The sequence below is a fragment of the Falco peregrinus genome, chromosome Z (assembly GCF_023634155.1).
Source record: "Falco peregrinus isolate bFalPer1 chromosome Z, bFalPer1.pri, whole genome shotgun sequence".
NCBI lineage: Eukaryota > Metazoa > Chordata > Aves > Falconiformes > Falconidae > Falco > Falco peregrinus.
Window position 1 is genome coordinate 2,730,501 of NC_073739.1, and position 26,435 is coordinate 2,756,935.

The 26,435-nt window shown below is 42.1% G+C and overlaps 1 protein-coding gene across 1 annotated transcript in view; it reads right to left on the minus strand.

Annotated features, from left to right (window-relative positions):
- The window catches only part of HAPLN1 (hyaluronan and proteoglycan link protein 1), a 65,508-nt gene that overhangs the window by 9,555 nt on the left and 29,518 nt on the right, over positions 1–26,435 (minus strand). Inside the window, exons 2-4 of the mRNA XM_027784828.2 lie at positions 23,683–23,808; positions 11,420–11,791; positions 2,089–2,391 (exon numbers count right to left, since the gene is read on the minus strand). Of these exons, the coding sequence (XP_027640629.1) occupies positions 2,089–2,391; positions 11,420–11,791; positions 23,683–23,782 (775 nt within the window). The 5' untranslated portion in view covers positions 23,783–23,808. The remainder of the gene's footprint in view (positions 1–2,088; positions 2,392–11,419; positions 11,792–23,682; positions 23,809–26,435) is intronic.

The following is a 26,435-nucleotide window of genomic DNA, read 5'->3' on the forward strand; positions in this document are numbered from 1 at the left end:
CCAGCTCCCTCACATAAAGCTGAAGGCTTCTCTGTTTCATACTGTCAGGAGACTCCAGCAGTCACTGCCACCGCTGGAAATGCATGGTGTCCTAACCACTTCTCATTTTCCTTGGCTGTTCCTGAGCTGAAAGAATCAATATCGGGTGTTGCAGAAATAGCTCTTTGCCTATAGCCACCATCTTTGGCAACTGCAACCTGGTGGCAAAAAGGGTTATTATAAGCTCTTCCATTTACAGTGAGAAAGCTAATGTAAGCTGTTAAGCATACGTGAACTGCCTGAAGTGTTGAGCTGAAAATAGGAAGCTGGCGTTTTGAGAGAGTGACTGGGTATTTCGGTAAGCCGGGGACACGAGTAGCAGAGGACACAGACAGCAGGGACGTGTGAGCATAACATCACCTGGTGAGCTGCTGATGAAGGAAATGGATGCCGAGAGAAGCAGAAGTCCAGTTTTCTGCTGACACCTTGAGAGACTTACATGGCACTGAGCTGCAGCGCGCTGGAAAAGGTGCTGCTCAGCTCTATAGGTCATCCTATCGCTGCACGGTACTCTGTCTTTAACAGGCACTTTAACAGGAGGTCAGTTTAACAGACTCACCAAGGATGAAATTAATTTCAGTGTCTTGTCTTTGATTTCTCTGCTACCTGTATAACTTATCCTCACCTTACTTAAACCCTCTTTCTCCCTCCCTCTTGCTGTATCAATGCACAGACCACATGTATCTGTCAGTACTTTTTTTTTTTTTTTTTTTTTTTTCTCCCCAGAATGATTTTTCTCTTTCCTTAAGAGATACTGTCCAGTGGCTAGTGTGGAAGAGGGTGGTGGTTAGTGACCAGTAGTGAGAAATGTTTCCTCCGCAAGCATCGTAGATAGTGCAGCTATTACATTTTAATTCTTTTTCCTTTTATCTTCCCCTCAGTACTATTTCTATAGTACAGTGTTAAATCTGCACATAAGAGATGAGCTCATACAGGATTTTGTGTTGGATAATGAAGCAAGAAAAAAATGAGCCAGCATTTCAGGGAATGATGCAGCACAACAAAAATCACCTAAACTTTGTTTTGGACTGCATCCACCCTAATTTAATATTGTTGATTTGAAGATCGGGGTGTTTTTTTTTGAGAGGGTGGAGCACTATTAACACTAGGGCATATATCCTGAGAGCAAGGCTTATCTTTATTTTTTGGTGTGCTGTAGGACAAAAATGCCTCATTGTGGATAAGCAATCTGTGCAGAAACAAAAAAGGCCATGCTCCGTGGTCTGGGTGGGCTGCAAGCCAAATGTGCAAAGTTGCATAGGAATTATCTGCAAGTATGATGCTGTAGAGGATTGTAGTTTCCTTTTGCACGTGTTTACTTGCAGCATTCCTTTCATTCACAGCAATGCTTTCTAAATCCTTTTCAGCCACTAGATTAAACCTGAAATAATAGCAAGCTGAGATCAAGTCATTTCATACCTAAAGTAACATCTAGTAATAGCAAAAAAAGCCTGCAATTGCTAAAATAAGGTTTAGTGCAGACCAGGCTCAGAGAAGAAGTGAACAGGCTTTTGGCAGTGTACTAAGATTAGGAATCTAAATTGTTAGGCATAAAAGCTAGAAATAGCTTTGCTGATAAGGAAGTATTAGTCATATTAGACCTGGTACAGAAGTAGGAGCTGCTTGACACAACAGCAGAGCTGAAGTAGAGATCAGAATTTTGTTTGGATTATATGTTTAAGTTCTAAAGCATCATAATTATAACTGAATTAAACAGGAAAGCTCAATTAATGAATTACAGGTTTCTTCATCACTGTAACTGAAATAAACTGGGCTTGTATCAACATTAAAAGAGTACATATAAATTTTAACGGGGTGAAAGTGGAGATATTAGAAACTCCTGCCAATACAAGTTCTGAATTGTAAAAACAATCTATGTGAACATGTGGCAAAGACAACTTCACTCTGTGCATGTGTCCTCGTAAATTCAACAACATTTTCCGAGCCTAACATAAGCTTTGAGAATTCAAACATTACTTGCTGCCGTTGGAGTTTCCTAAGCACAGAACGAGTCGTTTACAAGGTAGGGGTGAAGAGGAAGACTCTTACCATTGAAGTTTGAAGTAAAACAGAAGACATCGTATCGGCTTTTATCTTTATCCCAGAACCCGTAATTCCTGACCCCAGGCACTGTGTTCTTCCCTCCGCAGGGCTCCCTGGGCTTAGTGATGGGGTACTGCACGGAGCCATCGCTGAGCCAGCCGGCGTTGCACCAGTCCAGCCCTGACCTCCAGGCATCGTAGAGCTGGTCAAAGGAGGCGATAACAGAGTCTTGGTCCAGACACGCTCGCTGAGCCTCGTGGAAGTTTAAGTTGTAACGACCCAGCCGCGGAGCGTAAGGGAACACAACACCTGAAGTGGTAGAAAGAGGGTGAGTTACTAGGCACTGCAAGAGCAGAAGAAAGGGAAGCAGCATGCACAGTCACCAGAAGGAGAAAGAAAGGTTAACTCCATGATGTGTGTCAGGCTGATAAGCGGTTTTACTTCTGGGGAAAAGCACAGTCAGCACACATCAGCCATTAGGTTTGAGAAGGGGATAGGGCTGCCGCCTTCCTAGCCAGCTCCTCTCCCCGTAACCTCATCCCTTTCCCAGCAGGAACCGTGCCAGGTCTGCACGCTGCTCCCATCTGCAGCCTCTCTGTCCCCACTGTCACCTCTCCCACGTGCACTCCCAGAGTGCCTAAAGACGGGCAGAGATGGCTGAAGTTTTGCAGCTACGTATTTTTCCAGTTTATCAGCTGTTAAGATCATTTTCTCATTTTAAAAAAAGAAAATTAAAGCCCAGCCTGGTTCTATTTTTTTGTGGGATGGTATTTTCTGGCAGTCGTTTAGAAAGAAGAAATTGTAGTACAGAGGTACGTGAACTATTTCTTTTTACACATAGACATTAAAAGTGGTTTGATTGACATAAAAGAATGATATGGTCTTTGCATTGCCAAGATTTCCCAAGAGGTTCAAGACAGTTGGGTTTTGTTTGTTTGCTTTTATTTTATTTCACATTATCCTAGGAATGGGAAGTTATTTCGTGCCTGGCTTAACGGTAACATTTCAAGGCTGGATTAGCAGGAGTCATAATTTCAGTGTCCTGAGGTCTTGAAGTAGGGAATCTATGGGGAAATAAAATCAGTGAAGTCCTGTGTGGTTTTAGGGAGACTTCTCGGCTGTTTTCCAGCTGGTTTTTGGCAGTTTGTCACCACCCAAGGCGGATGAGCTCCTCACAGAGGGCATCAGGGAGCACGGTTCCTTGAGCAGAAGTCAGGTTTCCTGAACTGCAGATGGCGAGCCATGTAGCACACAGCATGCCGCAACCTAAGACAACCCTAGCAGGGAAGCCACGTGGAACACCACCTTCCCTCGCTACCCCTACGGCTGCCAGAAGCACTGCCGCCAAACCAAAGGGCGCCTGCCAGAGCCGCTGCGCAAGGAGCATGGACCTGCCAGATGCTCCCTTCAACCCCAGAGAGGCAGCTGGCCCAAAGCCTTGTCTGCTGCTCATCGGTGGAGAGCCACTGCAGACAAGTATGGCAGAGAGACCTCACAGCAGAGGGCATCCAAGTGGAGATGGGCAATGCGGGGACACCTCCGGAACTGTTTCAGCAGCAACATTTCATTGAAGTCATTGCCCTTACCTGACAGATCTTTCCACAGTGCATTTTCCACCTTTATGAAAAAGATCTGCAGTTAAAGATTACTTCTTAAAGCACGAAATATCTTTCAAAAAATGCTGAAGACACACACCCCACCCCCCAACACCCCCATGTGGCTCTGATAAAAGTGAAGAGAGAGACTTGAAACAAAAGTTTGGATCAAATCTTTGGCAAGGTTCAGAAACTTAACCCAGATCTAAATTTTACAGTTGGCTTTAGCCCAGTTTCATAATAAGCTGAAATAAAACGGCATCAGGGAAGATCCAGCTCAAAATGTTTACTCTCAAACATCTCTGTAGAACTAAGTGCCGTAGGATGCAGAGGGACTGAAGACAACACAACGCATGAGATGAGCCAAAAACTTTACACCAGTGTAAACATCCATCCTTCTTTTTACTTTCTCCCTGCTGATGAATTCTTCTGCCTCTAACAAGTCCCTTCTCTCCAGGGCAATGTAGCACAGGATAGAGAAATTACATTACGGACATGCAAGAGCAGTTCTTTCTGAACATGCAAACCCACTTCGGTGCCTATTCCACTGGTATCTTAATGCCTCCCTTCCTTCCCTCTCTCCCTCGCCCATCTATCGTCCAAGAAGTGTTATTTTCATTAAACAGAATCTTTGTTATTACTAAACCTCAGTGACTTGGTCCAGGAAAATAAAGCATGCAAATCTAAACTTGGCAGGGTAATAATAAACAATATTTTGCTCTCCTTCAGCAATTAACTAGTGTCTGCTGAGGTTCTTTCCTCTTGTAAATCCTTTGTCAAAGGGCTTTTCAGTTATTAGCCGTTCTCAACTATAAAGCATGAATGTAATGTAACAGAACATGTATTTTTAACTGTAATTCATAAATAAAAGCTGTAGACGTCTTATATTTTTCTGGATCTATGTTTTCCCCTCCTCCTCCTCGCCTCTTTTTTTAAAAAGTATTTGTTCCCCTTCAGTGCTAATGGTTAGAACTATCACTGGCTATAATAAAAATGTAGCAAATGTCAGAGGAGTCCAAGCTTTATTACTTTATTAGAAATCCAATACTTACTATTTTTCCAGAACTACACTTCCCCAGACAACCAATTCCTTGGCCAGTACCTGTGTCTGATTTGCATATACATGTTAAAAAATCCCTAAATTAATCAGAGATGTTTATTTTTTAATCAAGTTCTAAACTTACATAATTACAAAAACTGAGCAACAATTAATTGGAAATTACTGAAATGGATTCCTTAAGGTTTCCAAAATCGCTTTTTAAAAGGCGTTAAATATGTATGTAAATTTGTTACAAAGCTATTTGAAATTGACAGTTCAGGACATAATGTTTTAATAACATAAATATGCACAAAACTGTAATATTAGCTTTGGGCTATATTTGGGTAGACTACATAGAAGCTGAATTTTGTTTGAGTTCATCTGCAGTACAAGCCTGCAACTGATTAACATTAATTTCACCCTGCAGATGGGGGTGGCCATTGTTGATTTTATAGAGCTAAATTGACTGGGTATGTGAGCTTTGCACTGTCTTGCATCTTTAGTATTATTTTTCTTCTTCATTTCCTTATCAAACCTAGCTGAAATTTATAGTTAGATCTTACTATTCATCTTCCTTTTGTTACAATTTAGGAGTACCGAACTTTCTAGTTAATTGCCAAACATCTTCTTCAGCCTTGAATCTTATAACCTATCAAAAGATAATCCATCCCATCTGTTCCCGAAAGGACAAAAGCTGTCCTGAGGATTGTTACTGTTCCCAAACTAAAGACTGAACCTAAACTCCTGACTCCAACCCTGTGTTTTACCACTAGACAAAACACCCGCTTCCAAACGTGAACAAATACAGCCTAAAGAATGGAGGAAAATAAAAATTTCCAGCCTCAGATGGTTAAATTCTGGTCAGTCTGTGGGAAGACTGAGCTGAGGAGCCTTAACTTGACCTTAGTGATTCGGCTCCCTACCCTAAGGAAGCAGCTGAGCCACTTGTGGAGCCTGGATGGGGAATATTAATTTACAACACCGACTTCACAGTGTGGCTCCTCTCCCAGCCATGCGGTTCTCTGGAACAGGTCCTACCCCCAGGGAAGGGCCTCCTTTCCTCCAAGCAAGAGCAGAAGAACCTGAGACACATCAATTCAGTGGAGAGTAAATCTCTCGGTGAAAGAGGAGGGCCAGATGAGGCTTGCTGAATGCACCTGTGGCAATGCAATCACAGTCCAGAAAATGACTGTTGTAATGGAAATTAGGATTTCTACCAAACTGGAACACAAGAACCGCATGTATAACGTGCCGTCCCCATATGCACACCTGTATTTCCATGAATGCCTTACATTCAGTTCCACAAATGCACAGCTCTGCTTAGGTTACTGTGCATTTTACGGAGTGCAAAAGAGGTGATATTTGCGTGTCCTCCATAAACTACTTGCATTTCAGAGTCTTACGAGCAGGTAATCCCTAAAATTCAGTGCAAGTTCTTTGCGATTACTCAGTCACTACAGGCATGTTGCCAGCGCAAGGGGCTGCAATGGTTACCCAAGACAACAAAGTGAGGAAATAACCTTAGAAAGCTCAACTCCTGTAACAATTTATGGGTATCTATTAAGCCACCACCATGCACAATTAGCAGTTTTAAGAGTATTTACACATCAAAATAACACAATTTTCTGTTGACCCATGTGGAAGAAAAAGATCTTTTTACAGCCAGGGTAAAGAAATGGACTTCTTTGAGTTCTACCCCAAAGAGAAAAGTAAGATTTCCTGTAGCCAGTGTAAACATGGGGTAACAGTAGTGTTTGCTATATACTGCACTGTAGGGTACAGTTTTATGCTGGCAGGTCATACACCTGATGGCAAAAATTTCCATGCTGCATTTCTAAAATTGTATAAAAAGCGCCAAATCCCTCTCTTTCTTTGGGATTCTACCCCCATTTGTCTGCCTGTCAGGACTGTCAGATACCTGATCATTCAGCCACAGGGTGGGACACTGGCTGCCGGCAGGTATCAGTCTCCTTAAAAATGAACCTGAAGCCTGAGGTGGTGTTTGTTCAGCCCACCGCATCCCATAACCGACCTGTCAGTGGGGCTGCTTATTTCTGACTAATGCAGGCATACGAACTAGGCTTATCTGGCCTGGGAACAGATTATTCCCTTATTTTTCCATAGTCTTTAGCAAAATTTGGAGGCTGTTGTCTTTCCTGGCTCTCCTTAGGCTAACTAGTCCTAATTCTTTTAGCATTTTCCTTTTGGGTCATTATTTCCAGATAGTTTTTTGCTGCTGTATTTTGAACTTTTTACTTCACCTGCATCTTTCAGGTGCCATTACTCACAGCACTTGTAAACACAGCTGTGTCTGCAAAGACCTGTTACCGTCTCACAGAAAGAATTACATCGGTCTGTCATGACTGACTGACTCTTAACAAACTCCTGTTGTCTTTTACAAGGCTTTTTGCTGTCTTCTAGGGATCCACAAATAGTGTGTCCTATAAAATCAGTGTTATAGTAGAGAGTACAACAGATTGCCACACAAAGGATATTTAAAATAGCTCTTCGTGTATGACTGTAACAGCAACACACAGAATAAACCAGTATGACACACAGTATTATGCTAGATCTGATCTCTCCTGCTGTTGAGAGCATGGAGCTGGTTTCATACTGGCTTAAGCTATGAAATCCCCATTGTTTATACCCAGCTTAATAGTGAATGACTAGATTAGAAAATGATTGCTATGACAATTCGGAAGAACTTTTTATATGAAGCTTATGGATTTGTTTGATGTATTTTGAACTAGAAAGTCTGATTTGGAAAGAGATGCCTGTTCTTTTTCTAACTCTGTCTTGAACATAAAAGCTAACATACCTCTAAGCAAGACCATAAAACCTGATGGGTTTTTTGGTTCCTGTGGAGCCACCCAAAGAGTTGCCTTCAATCTAGAAGCAGCTTCCCACCAAGATTTTTAATGGCTTTACCTAGATCTGCCTATTTCTGGTACTATTGAAGGTACAAAGTAATTATTTGATAGCCTGTATCGCAAAACTAATGTGTTCAGTTATCACCTCTCCCTGGAGACAGAGACTATTAAAAAAAATTCTAATAGAGCAAAAATCTGCCTTTGGCACTGTCGTGTTGTTCCGCTTTCTTTGTCACCTGGCCCATGAATCTCACAAACAAACAGCACACAAAATCTGTGCCTCAGCAGTAGAATCGAGGGCCAATGCTGGAGCCTTTGCATGCCCGGGAAGCTGAAGCACACAAACCTGATGTGGCCAGATCCATCACAGTGCCTAGTATTGCTAAGAAGGGGAAATAGTAAAGCACTAACATAAAGAAAATTTAGTCTAGCGCAGTAAATCACCAACATAAAGAAAATCTAATGTAAGCTGAGAAACCTTTCTTTACTTATGACTTGGGCAACAATAGCTACCTGCCATAGGAGACTGCTTAATTTGTTAAGGTTTTGACTCTCAGAAGAGTGTAAAGCTAATGATCTATACTTTCTGTGCAGGAGGAGAGTAAGGCCAGGTTCGTGAGAAAATGGATCTGGTGACAAGGCCAACGTACAAAGCGTCCTGCTCTCTGCCGTGCTTGACATTTCTTGTGGCCACCATGCCCAGACCAACCCTCCTGCCCTTAGACCAGTCCTGGTACTTCAGGCTACAAACAGGATGATACTCTGACATGACTGAATAGTTCTTAAAGCTGGTGGCTGCGAAATGGTGAGTGAATCCCAGTCCCGACCTTTAGCTGCTAGACAGCACTGTCTCACTAGTGTAGGGGGAAATGGCATGGTTCTGCATTAAATAATAGTAAAGAAAACACACCAAAAACATGTTAAGGTATATAACAAACAGAGACCGAACCTAATTCCACTGCTTTTTCAAAGCTAAAAGTACCCAATCATTACAAACAGTCTATTTAATGACAATCCTAGGAGGCCTTTAAGTCTATAAGAATAAAGCACTATCTCATTTGGAGAAGAAAAAGGTCCACTGAGGTAGAGGCCAACTATTTTCATATTGATATATTAACATGCTTTTTGCCTAGCCAAAGCTATACCGTTTGTACAGTAGGCTCACACTGGAGCGATCAGCTGTTTCGCACTGCTAGTGGGCATTCCTGGTTATAAATGGTTTTGTTTTGCTGCCAGTTAACATCCTTAGGGCCATCATCTCAGGACATCAAGATATTGATGCAAATCCTTCCCACTGTGAGATTAACCTTATTATTTATAACAAATGTAGAATGTTGCGATGGGCTGATAGATTTTTCTTTTTCTCCAAAGATTGATTTTTTTTTTTCCTTGATCTGTTCTGCATGGCTCAGAGACATGAAACGGCAGTTAAAGCCAGCACTACAGAGAGCTGCAAATGAGGTGAAAAATATACACAGGAGATGCAGACAGAGTATGTTCCATCACCTATATATGCCCGTTGTAAACAGAAGTGTATTTTAATCATCATTTTAGAAGGAAACTTTACTATAACCTAGACCCAGAGTGACTGGATTTAGCTGCCATACGCAGGACTGACACTGAGACAGTAACCTAAAGGTTACATTTTACCTTGGGCTTTCACAAATGAAGTTTTCCTGTCAGTTTAGGAAACATCACTCTATAACGTCAGGAGGGAACAGCCTTACACGTCCCATGTCTGACAAAAACCATTAAAACGACATTGTTCCTTACGTTAGCCAGACACTAGTTAAAATATTAAAACTTTCCTTTGAGCACAGATTGGAACATACTTGGTTGAAGACATAAGATTCCTCCCATCCTTATGAATTTCCTTGTTTTGGAGGGGGTGGGGGTGGGGAACAGGAAGGAATGGTGCTGTCATACAGGACGGGCTGGAGTTGGCATATTTCAGAGAGAGACACTGTAGGGTAACAGCAGTAAGCTAGAGGGGACAGTGTCTACCAGGAGGTGGGACCCAGACCTTGTATCCAGTGGGCTGGTGCTATACCACAAAACAGTCGCGGTAACAATACATAGAAAATCTCCTTTTTTCAGCTGTGTTACTGAATGCAGTAAAGATTTCTCATTGCTTTCTTACTCTAGTGTCAACCAAATATTGCCTTTCAAATGTGGGTCTGCGCACATGCAAAAGCACCGAGCTTCAGGCAAAACCTCCCAACCTGCCGCTACAGCCGTCAGCATCTCCCCTTCCCCAGGCTCTCCTGGCACAGCACAAAGCATTTGTACTGGAACCTCCTCATTTTCAACACTTTCAACAGCAGAAAGATAATGAACTTTTGCTTCAGGGGCAAAATGCTAAGTGGCACCAGACAAGTATCTGATCCAGACGCGTGGTGTGATGAACACTTCAAAGGCTTTACACTGGCTCTGACCCTTTTACACTGCCAAAAAAACCCCATAATGCCGTAAAACGCAGGCAAACCCCAGGATCTGATGGGGAACAAGATATATAGTTACTTATCTGGAATATCTCGAAGCCTGGTGAGAGGTATGTACTTAGGATGTAAGCAAACTGCCAAAATAATATTAATGAATACATTGAGCATCCTTGATTGCTTTATCTCATAAGTTTGAAAAGAACAGTGTGCATTCCTATTAAAGATGGATTACATGAGGTGAAACAACCTAAGTTGACTATCCTGCCGGCACAGAAACTGTGCAGGTCCTTTCTGCACATAGAAATGGAAGGCTTCAGCAGCCTCCAACCAGGAATGGAAAAATGGATGTAAAGGAGTAAGCTAAGCCCATGACATTTATTTGGTTCCAAGAACCACTCAGCCAGTATTACTTTGCAGGGTAACTATATAACCATCATGATGCACAATAACCCTCAGTGAAAGAGCCACCTATTTCACCCACTTAGAGGTGTGAGAGCCAAGGGTTTGCTTTTCTTCTTTTCTTTTTCTCCCTCACTACTTTTCACAGATAACATGGCTGTTATGAAGTTCTCTCTGGCTCATGCTTCCTGGTAAGCGTGAGGGTGAGGGAGACATCTTCATGCAATGTTCAGGTTACTGCCTAGCTCAGTGCAGTATTTTGAGGGAAGAGGAAAAATGCTGGTTTACATGCATTGAACCTCATAAAATTTATCTGAATTTCCTAAGAGTAAAGGAATGCTGAATATTTGGCCCTCTTGAAACCTGTTTCACTAATTTTCCTAATGATTTGTACTCTACTGTTTTCACGAATATTGCTGAAGGAAATGACTACAGACTATATGTTGGAGTCGTCCTGGCAGGCAATATAGAGATCTTTTTTATGTAATTATAAGGCTGGAAAAAACCAACACCATTGTCTCTGGAAAACTACTTTAATATTTTTTGCCTTTGTAAGAAGATTTGTATTTGCTTGTTAATCTAAAATGGCCTGAAGTTCTGTAAAATGGCTGTTACGGGAATATTTAATATAATTTTGCCTAAGTCTCCTGTAAAAACATGCAATGACTTCTGTAAAGTGATAGGAGCAAATTAAAAACATACAGAGCTCTTCATACTATCTTTGGTCATTCTTTTTTGGGTCCCCTCGCACCGGGTCTCACTGGGAGCTGAATATGCCATATGGTAGCGTAAGTTATAGAAGTCCTAATGTTCTTCTAATTTATGATCACTGTCATGGGCTGTCAGGCCAAGATCCCCAGAGCACAATGAATCCAACTTCTCAGTTTGCTGGGATCACTGACAATACAATACCAGCAGTATTAGGACAAAAACCCCAGGTATTCCTTAACACCATGCAAATCTGAATTTATGTATAATTCAGGCGTTACCTACCTTCCAAATTCAGAGCTACCACTGCTGTGTCATCCTCTAATCCTTCAATAACCTCACACTTATATCTTCCATAATCCTCCAGTATTATATTTGTGATTATAAGAGAGGCATCGTTTTCACTGCTTTCCCTCAGAAACACTCTGCCTTGGTAGTTTCCGTAGCTCTTTCTGTGGTGTCCCATTGCAACAAAGACGTCCACTTCTTTGAGGTAATCTGAGGTGAGTTTGGTCCACTTGACCCGGATTTTGTGGGTTCCTGAGCCAGCTGTTGATGTGTGTTCATGGTAAAATTTACATGGCAGTGTGACATTGCCACCCCGGTGTGAGAAGATTTTAGCTTGCTCTGCTACCACAAGTAGACGGGGTCCATTTTCTGCTAGGATTCAAGGAGAAAAACAGAAACAAGAATTAGTCGGGCAACCCACCTTTTAAAGAATGGATATGATCAATGCCATTACAACCATCTGCCATATTATATGTTAGGTCTGCAGGGTTGTTTCCCTGCAATCATTTTGTACCCATGCAGTAGCAGGGTGCATAAACCCGTTATATATAAATGTTTACTTAGCTGCAAGTATGTCTGCGTGTGTACACTCCCAGACAGGCAGAGAGGCAAACTGGTTTGCAGCATGGCCCCGCCATATAGCACAGGTCATCCTATATACTCCATAGTCATAGAGTTGTATAAACCTATTTACAGAGTTGTACAGCTGGTGGATGGATGCCATCATCCATAAAAGGTTTCACACAAACATCCTGTATTTCCCTGCATGTTGCTCAAGAGCTGTCTATCAATGCTGAATTTTTTATTTTTTTTTTTTTTTTGTAATTCAGTTTTCACTTATGGACTCACTTATTCAAGCAGCAGCACACAAAGCACCTCACGATCCGGGATGCAGTGTATATCATATTCACAAAAAAAGGAAAACCATTACTGTATCAAACAGCACTGTTTATATTGACATGAAAAGTGTCAGCATGATTCTGCACTGTCTCATTTTTTATTTCTATTTTATTCTAATTATTGAGTTTGAACTCCTCTTCTGACATACTTCCACTAAAGGAAGGAAGACAACTTAATGTTCAAATGTAAAATCCAGTCCTCTCCTGCCCACTTTCTCCATCATCTCAATCTGACTTTTCCTCATCTGTTTTCCTCATCTCCTTCAAACTTATCACTATTTTATCTTTGCCATTTTGATCTCCCTTCTCACACAAACCCTCATTTAACTGGCTGGCCCCTCTCCTCCTCACCCCCAGCCCATGCTCCCTGCTCTCAGTTCTCCCTAGGAGGTCACTACAGCTGATGCTGCTCTGTGAAATCATTATCTTTAGGACAGCCAGCCCCAGCAGGTGCTCGCTTCCAGCCCAGAGTCTCTGCAGCTTGACAGGCTGTGCTGCCTTGGGAAAACCCTGCAAAACACAGATTTCATGGTGGCAGACGTATCCAAAAGCAAGAATATTTCCTCCTTTCATTACCTCTTGCCTCTGCTCTCATGTGCAGTTTGCAAAACTGATTTATGGAGGTCAGCGCTTCTGCAGATATTCTGCCTCTATCACCGAGGCACCGACCGGGACTAGCAATGAATCACCAGTGCTCTGCTCGCCGGGAAAGAGTTACCGACCTTGCTCTACCTAACAGATCGTGAAGAAAGACTGCAATTTCCTATATTTGTTCAGCAAGTCAATGCAACCACCTAGAAATGTCATTTCTGACCCTAAGGCTTGGTCTGGCTCTCCAGCACCAGCAAAAGCCGAGGCTCAGTTCCTGAAGGTGGAGGCTGCCAAGAGGCTGCCCCTACGAAGGCTAGCAGGAATTTTCTGCTGGCACGTGCAGGGATGAATCTGGATCGATAGGACAAAACCACAGAAACATGTACAAAAATATCATCAGCCAGAGAGAGGTGTGGATAACTGAAAGAGGGAGGGAGTGGGATGGAGGTGGGCTGGCACATGGAAGTTTCAGTGAGGAGCCCACCAGTGAGTAGCATCCCACCCAGCCAGCTGTCTGACCACAGCACTGAAAAACCCTGCGGTGTGTCTGCAGCCATGGAGGTGCAGGGAAACGTCAGTATCTGTAGCTCATAAATGCCACCAGACACTCTGAGGCTTCTGAGTCTGCAGGCTAAATGATACACTCACCTGAACTGCAGTTCCAGCTTGAATTCACTATCTGCCCGTGCTGGCTACACTAAGCAGCAGAAGAAACCCCAGGGGGTGCACGATTTTAGGATTATGCTAACATGTTCAGGGATCACAACTGTGAAGACAAGCTCGCCGAGTGCAAACGTGCATCTGCTTAAGAAAAACAGGTATCCCAGGCGTGTACTTCTTTGTCAGGAGCTGCTGTGTCAAGAGCGCTGCTGTTACCCGCACCGGGCAGGCCAGCCAGGGCACCAGCCTCCTTAAGAATGAACAAGCTTGAGCATCACAAGTTGTTTTACCAGGATAACAGACCTTCCTACATAGTGACAAATGATTACTGTGGAACAGTAGTTAATTTTTATTAATTAATTAAAAAAAAAAACAAAACAACCAAAAAACCAGTAGGGCTCTGGTAGCCCATCTTCCTACTTCCAGAGGAGAGCATCCAAGGAGAGAGGTGAGCTGAGGCAAGGCACCATGGAAAGTGTTGCTAACACTGTTTCCACAGGATGAGGAGAAGGAAGAAAGTGAAGGCGGCCAGGATGGTTTGTCTCTGAATTTCCCTGTTTCCTTCAGGTACAAAGACGTTCCACAAACTTCTGTCCACTTTGGGAGGAGAAATGTTATACTTTGGGGTGGTTATTACCAAGAAATCTGAATCAGAGCTCAGCTATGTTGGGTCTTTAATATTGAAATAGTCAAGTTAATAAATATTGGCAGGACTGGGGCAGGAGGGAGAGTCTGACTCAGGCTGCTAAGGCTCACTCTTTCTAACAACAATGGGCCCGTGCCAGCAAGTCCTGGAGACTTGCCGAGAGCACTGTCACCTCTGACTCCAGCATTATCATCCTGATGCGGTGCTGTGCCTCTCTCCTGGCTGCTTCCCACCTCCTCTGGCCCTTTGCAGCAGCCACTACCCCAGGCTGTGTCTCGGTAGGTGTAAAGAACAGAGGGGACAGCAACCCGGGAAAGGAAAGCATGGCTTTTCTCAGTCTGGAGCATCTCTTACATCCCCGGAGGCTCAAGGGGAGATGCAACACCTGAAATACACCTCCACTGTCAAGTTTTCTAAAAGCCAGTTCTTTTTTACAGAAAAAGAGATGCTGCGCCCTTCTCTCTGGTAAGACAGCGGGGCAGAAAATTACATTGCTGCTGCTCCCAGACTTAGGAGAGAAGGAAGGATCTCTGGCTTCTGAGGAAAAGCCTATGTCAGACTGGGAGATGCTGCACACCTGCTTTTTGGGCTGGAAGAGATGAAGAAAACATGCAGGCAGCGGGGACTCAGGATTAAAAATGACTGGGGTTTGGCAAAAGGCAAAGAGGTCTTTATTATCCAGCAGCCAGTGAGAACCAGGGCCGAATTTCTGGCACATTTTTGGGACCATGGCAAAATGAATGGTCGTGGTCTTTCTGGAGCTGACAGAGGAGGAGTTTAAAGAAAAAAAACAACAAACAAAATAATGCCCAAGGACAGAGCAAACCAGAATTCCTTCACTCACTATATGTTTAGGACTCTGGATGAAGCATTCTAGATTACTGCTGTGAAAGTCATCTTAAATGACCTTAATGCAAAGGGTTACCTTAACACAATGAGCAACGATCTGTTGTGAAACAGTGATCTGGTCACGGAAGACTTAAAGGCTTGTCAGAGTGGCTCCCTTTCTGACAAGGCTGCTGCTTCTGAATAAAATTACCTTTGTATCTAGATGGAAAGAATATCTAAAAGATGAGTATGAGGAGGAAAAGATGGGACATGTGAGTGTTACCACAGAGGCCAGGCATGTTACTTGAAGAAGACAATACTTCTTTTTCCCCAGAACTACTTTCTTCAGAAGTACCACCAGAGAATTTGTAAGGTGAACGGCCAAACAACTATAAACTCTGCAAACCCCAGATAATCCCTCACTAAACAGTTGTCTGCAACAGGACGGCTTGATCCTTGCTGGAGACAAGACAGACCACGTGCATGGCCGCTCGAGAGCCTCAGATGGTGGACCGGCAGTGAGGGATGTGCTGGGCAACCTCCAGTTGCTCCTTCTGCTGGGAACAGAGATGGCAACAGACTGGTTATTGGCTCTGGTCTCAGCTCCAAGGTCTGAAGTGGGATGAGAAAGCTTTGCTAGGTGGGGTTTTCACTCTTCCAGGCATATTTTGCCTTCTAAGATGGCAGCTAGCAGCGGCTTAGCTGTTGGCACAGAATCAGGCACCACTGGTGACTAATCTGGCATATTTCTTCCACTCCTGCTTCCCTACTATTGATTCTGACAGGCTGTGGCCTTTTGTTAATCCTCTTGGTGCAATTAGATGGATGACAAAGGCAAACATCATGCAAAACCAGCTAAGCTAGCTAAAAATGAATTTGTCAGAGTTGCAGAAGCTGTCCAGCTGCATGGAACAACATACAGCTCTGGGAGCTGCTTTTCCAGGCTTGAGGGAAAGACTGACTGCCACAAATGAAAACTCATTTGGAAACTTGCTATTTTGGTCAGTTTTGCTGTATCTCTGTGGTGCCAAACCAAGCGGGAATATAGTGTAGGCAAAAGAGTATCTTGCTAGTAGTAAGTCACAGGCAGCAGCACGCTATCTGCCTCTGTTTCATTCTCTACCTCTCCTCCTCCCTTGTCTGAACGCTATGCAATTAGCACTGCTGTGCTGGTCATTACTTTGTACACATCTAACCTTTTCTTCAGAGTGAATCCTGCTTTAAGGACAGTAAGCGGGCTTCTCTCATGCTCCTACAGCTCTCAATTCAGTCTCACCTGCTGGCTTATTGGTTTAGTTCCAAATTTTACTGCTGGACACGTATTCAGATTTGTTTGTCTTTTTATGTTTGCTTTTTTGTGGGTTTTTTTTTTTTTTTGGTGGTGTTTTTTCCCCTCTCTTGATTGGCTTCTGCACTCAAGGGTAATAGCAAGCCAGGTCTGGAAGGCCAGGAACATGGTGCGGGGCAGAGAGGATGCGTCACGCCACGACCTTTGGCAAACAGCTTTACCCACTTGATCCATCAGAAATGTCCAAAAGCTTATGCTGACCTCGTTAAGAAACTTGATTATTCCCACATTTTAATGGACTAACATACAGAGCAACAGTGGGGAAAAAATGTGCATTTTTAGAGGGGAAAAAAATTGTAACTTAGGGATCACATTAGAGATGTGTTTTTTTAGATAAACTCATGTATTGCCTAAATGTTCCACACTGCCAGCAAGCCACCAGGCATTGTTAGCAAGCCACTGTTAGCAAGCCATTAGCAGGCCATACGTTATTAACCATATTAGGTTAATAACACCCTGTGCCATCCTACTTTAAATAAACACGGAGTTGTCTCTTGCCTTCCTGTAGTGTTACCTGGGACTTAAACATAAACTCTCATGCCAAAATATCCTCACTCTTTCCATAGCAGTGGCATGGTTTATTATGCTACCATGCTTATTTAAAGCTCAGAAATTATTTCTGTGATAACAGTAATTCCCAATTGCTACAATATGTATAGAAGTGCATTACTGGCATACATATATATGTGTGTATTACTCAGAGAATCTGAAGGGAAAAACATGAGGAAGAACTAAGCAAACACTTTTTTCCACTTTACTTTCCTACTACATTTTTTCTAAATGTGTTTTTAACTAACACTTTTTACTTTTTCTTCTAGGGAAAAAAAATCCAAAAATTGTTGTGTATCAGCTGTAAAACTGGGAAAAACCATTCTTATTTGGCCCAAGCATTAATGTAATTTTTGTTAATGTCATGAGAAAGCAAACGTAAGTATCAAACTCCCATGTTCCTACCCTAAACTGACAGGAATGAATTACTTTCTATATGTTAGTTTTAAGTTTTGACATACAAATGGGTAAGAGAGATGCTACGTAAATCTAGAAAGTTCAGGTACATGGTTCCAAATACTTGTACCGCTAAAAATACCTATTTTAGAAATGGAAGAGAAGACATCTGTCTCTCCAACACAGAGATGACAAGACTGAAGTGAAACATTTTTCAGCTGACCCCATGTGTTCAACCACAGTAACACGTTGGGGGGAATTGTTAAACAGGTCTTATTAACTCCAGCTTAGGTTTATAGGAGACGTAACAGCACATAAAACCAGCAGGGAAACAACAAACTTCAGCTCTTTAAAGTATTGCCACCTATTGCCTTAAACAAACCTTAAGCATGTGTTTACTTCAGTGTAGATAAAGAAACTGCATGAACATCAGGCCTCATAGACCAGAACAGGGCAGAAGTCATGGCAGTGTCTCTGCACCCCTTCCGCGCAGAAGGAAATCCTCACGGGTGGCCACTGAGGCTGTTCGACAAAACCAAAGTGTCACACAGAACCAGTGAGGAGCTCTTCCAGTTCTTTGATTACCTTCAAATGCTACATATATGGAATTAGAGTGATGTAGCAAGTAAAGGCAAATCAGTAATTTAGATTTATGTTTAATGTGAATACTTTTGCTTCTGTAATAATTTTTTAGTATCCAAATATACTCACACCTATCATTTAAGGTCTGTTCCAGAATATGCAGCCCTGAATACCAGGAAACCACTACACCAGCAAGAGATGAGGTTGCTCTTTGCTGACATTTCCATTACATGCTGTTGCAACCTGCCATACACTGAAGAGGAAAGCAAGTTGTGTTGATGCGATAGGGGCAGCTCAATTATAAGAAGAAACTACTAAATGGATCATGCCATAATCTAAAGTGTCCTGAATGGCATCAAAACTAGTAAGAAATTTTAAGTGGAAAAGATAAATGGTAGAAAATGGAAAGAAGTAATAGGTAACATCACTGAAAATTGAAAAAAAAACATGTGAAAGGTGGACCAAAGGAACAAAGTCAAAAGGAAAGTGGTAAAGCACGATAAGAATTAATGTGAGAGGTCAAAGCAGTAGTGCATTGAATCTCTTATGTTTTTGACTAGTCCAGTTTCTTTCTCTCTGTTGGTTCTGGCTTGTTCTGAAGGAAAGGAAGCGGACTGTAAATAAAACTCATTATCATGAAAGAACAAGTTGGACAAAGATTTCTTCTGCTTTTGTTATTATTTGTTATTAACTGATTTAATTTTAATTTTTTTTAATAAGGCAATATTAGAAAGTTTTCTTCTCATTCCATGTTGACGTATTTATTTGTTTGTATAAACAAATCTGTGCTAAGATCTTGACAGGTGAATGGGTGTATTCTTGTATCTGAAAGGTAATGAAATGCTGCACAATATAAATTTACTTGTATTTAAGGAAAAGTTAAAGGTTTTTCCCTCACCAATCAAATTTTATATGCCTTCCCTGGCCCTTCTTGTATTTCTAAAACCTGAACAAACTGGAGGCATATGTTAAAGGCTCCTGCCACGGTTAAGTAATTAACTTAGCAATTACCGTAAAGTCAACTTCCTTTATTTTGCAGAACAGCTACACACAGAAGAATGCCCTTATCTCCAAAGAGTACTCTGCCTCTTTGAATAATTGGTCAGTAACTAGCACTATAAATAGATTAGAGAGGTATACAAAACTGAGCACTGAAAAGAGTCATCATGCACTCTCATGGGTCACAGAGTCCTCTGCCAATCTTGACTTCAGAGGAAAAAAAGGGTCTTTGATGACATGTAGATGCTTAGAGTAGTATTGTTTTCTTGTTGTGGAAACTTACTTGGCTAGGGTATACTTCTGTCCCATTTCAACATTCACCAGATGATTTCTTTTAGGATTAAGATTTTTTTCTAAAGAGTGAAGCTGGTGTCCCCTAAGGCACACACAGATTACTGGGGGTGGGTGTTGGGGGGAGGGCAGTGAGGGGGATGACACATCTTATTCAGGTATAGTTCTCTCATCTGCTCTTGTCCACAAAAGTTAAACTGGAATTACTTTTGTACGCAGGCAAACTACCAGAGAGGAAAGTAAACTGGTCAAGCAGTCTGGGATAACAGAGCAGCCTGACCAAAACCGTGAAACCCGCCACGGGCTTCCCTTCCCCAGAAAATACAGTCACAGAAGAGATAAAATGCAGCTTCGGCTATTTTATAAATTTTGTTCATAGATATTGGAATAAAACCAAAGAAGAAAGGATATAAACAAAAGAAGCAAGCCAGAGGAAAGAAGCATAAAGAATACTGGTGAGGGCAGGGAGGTAAGACTGTCTGCCAGGTGAGAAATGTGATTGAGGTTGAGTTTCACTTTGCTAACTGCCAAGGGCAGAACCGGGACTAGACTGGACACCGACAGGCGGAACGATGCGGTTTATGAAGCGTGTTCACCCTGGTTAGCAGATGCTGAGCCTGAGAGAGGTGGCAGGAGTTTCCGTGCTCATGGAGGGGCAGCAAGGTGGGGTAACTAGACCTTCCAGTTCCTGAAGCGGAGCTGTTCGGGGAGTCAGAAGCAAGCTGAAACTGCTGTCAGAGATAACGCAACACTAATAGGTGGCTGCTCCTTCGGAAGGCCAAATGAAAGACAAAGGCGATGGGGTGGCACTGTATGCATTAGTGATTTAGCAGGCTGTGAAGTAATAAGAAGTGACGGTGAGTGCAAAACGGAGCATGGATCAAAAGCATGTCAGGTAGTACTGCAAAAGATCTTACCGTAGCAGTGCAAAAAAATCTTCTGAACAGTTAATTTTGTAGTGCGGAGTCACTCCAGAGATAAAGGCGGAAGGCAACAGAGAAATGACCCCAGTTCTGTATTAACAAATCCTCTCTTTTTAACAACGTTGGGTTTGATGCTCTGAAAGCATGATGTGGTTTAAAGTACATGAAGGCATTGATATGAAATGAAAACATAAAGATGAAAGCTGAACTCAGAAAACACAGCCTGTTCAAAGCAAAGGGTAGAAAACCTCACAGCCTGAAGTACTGATGTTACTGCTGACACTTGGTATGGCAGACCTGACCGCAGAGATATTAGCTCACCTGTCACTTTCAGAATGGTATCTTGTGTTTCTGGACAACGGCAGAATAATAAATATATGTAATTTATATAATGTAATTTAACCATTAACAGGCTGATTAGTCTGACCTCAACAGCAAACAGGATCAAGACCTTCGAATGGCTGTTGAAGAAAAGTTGTTGAAGAATGAAAGCAGAGTAATTCACTAGAAAGAGGGGTAAAATGTAGCAGACACCTACCAAAGGGTGCCAGACTAATTTGACATCAAGTATGTAATAAAAATAAATGTATAAGGCCAGGGAAACATGATGTACTGATTGCTTGGAGCTCAGGGAAGTGAGTGATATGGGAAATATCTGAAAGTAGGCAGGATGGAGAAAATAGGTGTTTTGGTAGAAACTTTGCTAAGTGTCTAAGAACAAGACATGGAGGAGACTGCAATTGCTTGGGCTGAAACAGAAATGACCAGCCTAGAAAAAGGCCAATGAACTGTCTCCAGCATAATTTCTGAGACTCTCTAATATTTCCACTAATTTTACTTTACAAAGTAAACATGAATATTGAATTAATGAAATTTTCAGGTGGCATATTAAGTGTCACTGAAGGGAGGAGAACGGATATTTAGAATGTCTGAAGAAAGAAGGGTGGAAAGAGTGTGATAGCATTTAATACTGAATCGGTAACCTAGATTTTTAAGGCCTAGCATGAATAACTATTCATACAAACTTTCTGTTTGTCAATTGCAAGTGATAATGAAGGAGGATGACTATTAAATACTGTCTATCACAATAGACTATCGATCAGCACTGCAGCGTGATTGGGAAAAGTACAAATTTGATCCAAGGTCTGAAAAACAAAGTGTCGTTAGCTGGAAAACAAAAATACTAATAACAGCCTAAGATCTTAACTGGAATAAAATCCTGGCTGGATGCACTCAAGAAGTATGAATTCAAACTAGAACCAGTGTAGAGATGAACTACTAATATTATCAGGTAACTAGAGGTTGTACACTTAGAGAAGAATTTGAAAAAGTTTACTCAAATGATAGCTGTGAGGATATGGTGTTTTCTTATTAATGTTTTAAGGTGAACATCAAAGAAGAAAAAATGTTTTTTGAAGCTAAGGAATAGTAGAAGAAGCACAAGGCTACACCATGGCTGTGAATAAACACGGAGAATTAGGAAAGTGTCCTTCGTCTCAGAAAAATAGCGTCCAAAACTATCTTGCAGTAATGAGATTTGAAGCCCAACTTTTTAAACAATGAAACTAAACCCACAGGAGATTACGTGATGTAAAGAAGGGGAAGCAGAAGACAGTTTCGTTCATTGCCTCAGGAGATCCCTTTCAGTTCTGTGGACTTGACTACACAACATCTATCCTCACCTTTTGTTATTCCAAGGAATTCCAAAATATGCAGTCCAGGATTAGTTTAGCTACACATCTCCTGGATTTCAGCTGTGAAGGGGGATGATACATTCTTCAATGTAATATAAAATACCTTTTGTATGAAGCTATAACATGTGTTCCACAAGCTTCCCTGATTTCCAGTCCTTTCCAGGTGTAGATCATCGTGTGTGTTTATGCAGCACTGGGCAGAGCAGAATCCCAGCTGTGATGGGATTCCACAATGCACAGAGGAATTAAAAAAAAAATTAATAGTAAAAATACCAAGTTCCAAGTAGTTTTATTCCTTTTGATTTGTGGTCTGTGTATTTCAGAGCCTGAATCAGCTGATGTACAAAGGTCATGGTACAGCTCAATTTTAAGCTTTATCCATCTTTCCTTGAAGGAATAAAGTCTCGATGTTCAGACAGGCTTTCACGGGTAGGGAGAATGCTCCACCTTGAAAATTCTATCAGCTTTGGACTATTTAGCTCTTGCAGACTGCACTGTACACATGCTGAAGGGCTAGTAATAAGTGACACATATGACTTGTGAATTAAACTGCTGACTAAGGAAGTTTAACACACACATATTAAGGAAAAATAATTTTGATTTGGTTTAATTACTTCCACTAATTTAATGTTCCAAAAAGATAAATAAAGTTCAGAGATCGGAAACTGAATTACACAAGGAAAGGCAAACTGTGTGTTTATTAGATATTGATGTCAAATTTGAAATTTACCCTGGGGAACAAACATCCATCACCTCCCAAAAGCGCTGTCTCCATTGACCTTCATCCTGTGAGTTTTCTTAGAGTGAAACCACCTCTCTGCTATTCCTTATTTGACCTTGAAAATCCAAGTGGCTGTTTTAATAGGTGCAGGGTACCTTTAACTTCTGTGACTTTCCTATGAACTTCTAAATGTTCAGGCTTTCTTAGCAACCTGCCCTAACTTGGTAATTCGTATTTACACAAACATTCAAGTAACACAATCTGCCAGCTGTTAAGAGAAAGGAATCAAACTTTAAAGAGAAAGAACAATGGTGCTGCGTTTCTTAATTTTGCAATATTAATTTTAGCCAGCCTCAAGAAACATATAAATGAAAGCAGAAGAATCTCTGTTAGTTCTGCCTGTCCTTACTGCATAAATCCCCTGTTTTTTTCTTATACAGGATGACCCTCAACGACTGAAGCTGGGACTGAAAAAACAGCTGCATTGTACTGCAGACTCAAATCCTGCTACAGCTATAAGCTCTAGGATTCAGACATGAACCAAACGGGATTGTGCAGAAGGCCAGTATTATACTCAGTGTGAATTAAAGGTATGAGGAAAGACACGTTGCTTTTGGGGTAAGCTACTTTCCTCCCCTTCCCCACCCCCCCACCCCACCCCCATCCCCCATCCCCCTTCCCAGTTTTAAATCGCCCAGTTATGATCTCAGATGTGCTGAGGCTTTTTAAATAATAAACAGCAGTAAGTTTCTGTAATGTGAAGAACTATGCATGACAGTCTTCTTACAATCAAAATATATTCCATAATAAACTAAAGGTATTTCACCCCTTTGCAGCTGCTTATTACTTTAGGATGCATGCTTTTGTCCTTAATCTTAAATCATGCTGCACTTTACTCACCAATCTTTGCAAGGCTTTGACTAGGTGCTAATACACAGTGCAACTTTCGTTTTTTTACTTTCCTTAGGAGTAATAACAGTGCAACAGAACCAGAAAAGAAAAAGTTTTGTCACCAGTAATAACAGCATTTAAAAAACAGTACAGCAGAATAAAAAAATAAGGACCATTAAGCACCTTATTCTGTTTCCCTCAGCAATATGAAGATACTGGTATTTTCTCATGTATTTCCTTACCTTGAATATGAATAATTCTTTCATGCTCCAGGCTTGAGTTGTCAGGGTGAGGTTCAGCCCAGCAGACAGAAATCAGCACCAGAAAAAGTAGACTCTTCATCTTTATAATCAAAAGAATCTTCTTCACTGTAAAGGCATCGCATGCAAAGAGGCTTGTGAATTTTTGGAAACCTTTAAATTGTTGCACTGCACAACTTGTTACAGCAATGATCTTATGATGGATCTGTAACATATTTAACCCACTCAGCTGAAAAAGTTACAAGAGCTACTAATTTTATAGACATGAAGAGTGGTCCTTTTTATCATGGACTTTAATGAAAGGAAACTGGCAATCCATATTTAACTCTGCCTATGCAGACATACAACACGAAAAAAATAAAAGCATACACACAAATATCCATAAACCAAACTCCTTGCAAGACCATATGCCAGCAATACCTGTGTTTCAAAAAAGGTTCCCGTGTACTTTTGCTTTTCCAGACCTACTCTAGATCTCATCTGTAAATACAGTTAAAACAATCAAAGCTATCTCTGCATCTATAGCCACTGCATGATGCAATCTGCTGGTGACAGATTTTCAAGACTAAAACAATCTTCTCTTAGGTTTTGGCATTTCAACCAAGACTGCAAGTTAACTTAGCAGTCAGGGTGGTAAGTTTGCTTTTACCTAAGCAGTAAAGATGACAAAACATTTCTTAGGCTGACTAGAGAGACCTATTTTATTTCAGATCCACTTACCATTTTAAAAGATGCCTAAATACACAATCAAATGTTCGAAACCATGCACAAAGTAGGTTAGAGTTGTATATGCTAACACTGCAGTTGCCCTGATTGATTTTTCATTCATTTCTACCTAGAATGCTGACGCACTAAGTCAGTGTGCCAGGTAGGGTCTCTGCAGTCAGCAGAGCTGAGCACTGCAGGGGAAATCTCTGCCAGCCTCTGAGTAGTAATTAGGCAAATGAAGACCTGAAATAGAAAGGAGGCATAAAATACAAGAGGTTTTATGTAGAGGGTTCAGGCTGCTGTGTATTTTACAGCTTTAATTTTTATGTCCCTGATTTCTTGAAATAAAAAATAGCTATTTCCCCACTTTGCCTTTCCAGAGACTAGGATTTTTTCTCCAGTCATCAAATAGTGGCAGCATTTCTAATGTGGAAAGAAAATTGGTTTTTTCCCCTTTTTCTCTATCAGAGCTAGAAACACCTCGAAGTTGCAGGCTACTCTTCAGCCAGAACCTGGGTCAGGGTCCGAGCTTTGCACAGTCCCTGTCCCCAGCTAGAAACAAGCACCTATGTTTCAAGTCTAGACCCAAATACTGTAAACCTGAACCAGCCCCTACAGACCACACTGCAGAAGCGCCATTGCCGTTTTTTTTTCATAGCAGAACATGCACGTTACTTGCCTGCCCTTCCATTTCTTCAAAGCCAGTGTGGGTGCGAGTTCAAAGCCAATTCAGCATCCCCTACTCCTTACTGTGGAGTGCCTAGAGGTAGGACAAGTGCTCTCTGCACATGATATTCCAGGTGGTCCACGCTCAGTAACTCAAGACTCTACGGCCACTCCCTCTTTCCTGGAAAGCTGGTCAGGCTGATGAGCTCCGTCAGGACAGCCAGGGCAGATGTGGCTCCCTCTGGAGAACATCTGCCCCGGCTTGGCCAGACCACAGGGGTCACACACGTGCAGCCAGGTGTCCCTCCTGCATGGGACCGCGGGCTGGCTGCTCGAGGCAGCAGGGCACGCTAGTCTGAGACCGCACTGCCCTTCCCCTCACAAATCCCAGACCAGGCACCCCCTCTGCTGCCCCTCAGGGTGAAAAAAAGCTGCGGGTTTGGGGTTGGGTTGTTTTGGCTGTTGACTAACAACTGACAGGGTGGGTTTTTTATCGGTGGAGGGGAGCGTTACTGATTTAGAAACAGGCTAGTTAACTAAGCAGCTTTGATTTTGAAGGTGAAGTCTGTAGGGGTATTCCCACCGCAACCTGCAGCTTGGAGCCTACACTGGATGCAAAAACACCCAGACCCAGTGAGTGCAAGTAAAACCCACAGGGGCTCCACAGACCTGCTCTGGGAGCACCTTAGCTGCTCATTAACACTTTGCCTCTAACTCTTGCCACAAACCTGCTCTTTTCCGTGGCACTAGTGAAAAGAAACAGCCGTATAACCAGATGACAGGTACTGCTCCCTCTTTTGGGGACGGCATCCCCATCTCCAGCAGATTCAGTGTGCACAGGGACTGGGGCTCTACTGTGCAATAAGGAAGATTTACCTTCTGGTTACACGGATGGAGAACACCAGACATGCCCCCATTCCTTGTCAAGGTCTCCCTAATATGATGAGGAAAAGTCCTCCATGTAGCATCATCAGGTGATGACTGTCAGAACAATTAATTTCAGGGTTAGCCTGGAGCACGAAGGGGAAGGATATACCTTTTAAAGACACTTGCCTATACCTTCAAGCAATTATCGTGTTCCCTATAGATTTTATGTGACAGCATTGCACAAGCAGGATGAGAGGCAGGTCAGCTATGACACGGAGACCTGCTCTTCCCTTTCCTTAATTTCTGGATGCAGAACAATTTCATATGTCACATGCCACAGACATGGTACAAAATTAACCCTGTGGTTACAGATCAAGATATTTTTTGGTGGGATATTCCTAAGATGGTGGTACTTTACCTTTGTTAATAGGCAAAGTTTAAAGCGGCTCGGTTTCTGGTTTTCCCTAATTGCCATGGACAGAAAGGGCAGCCTA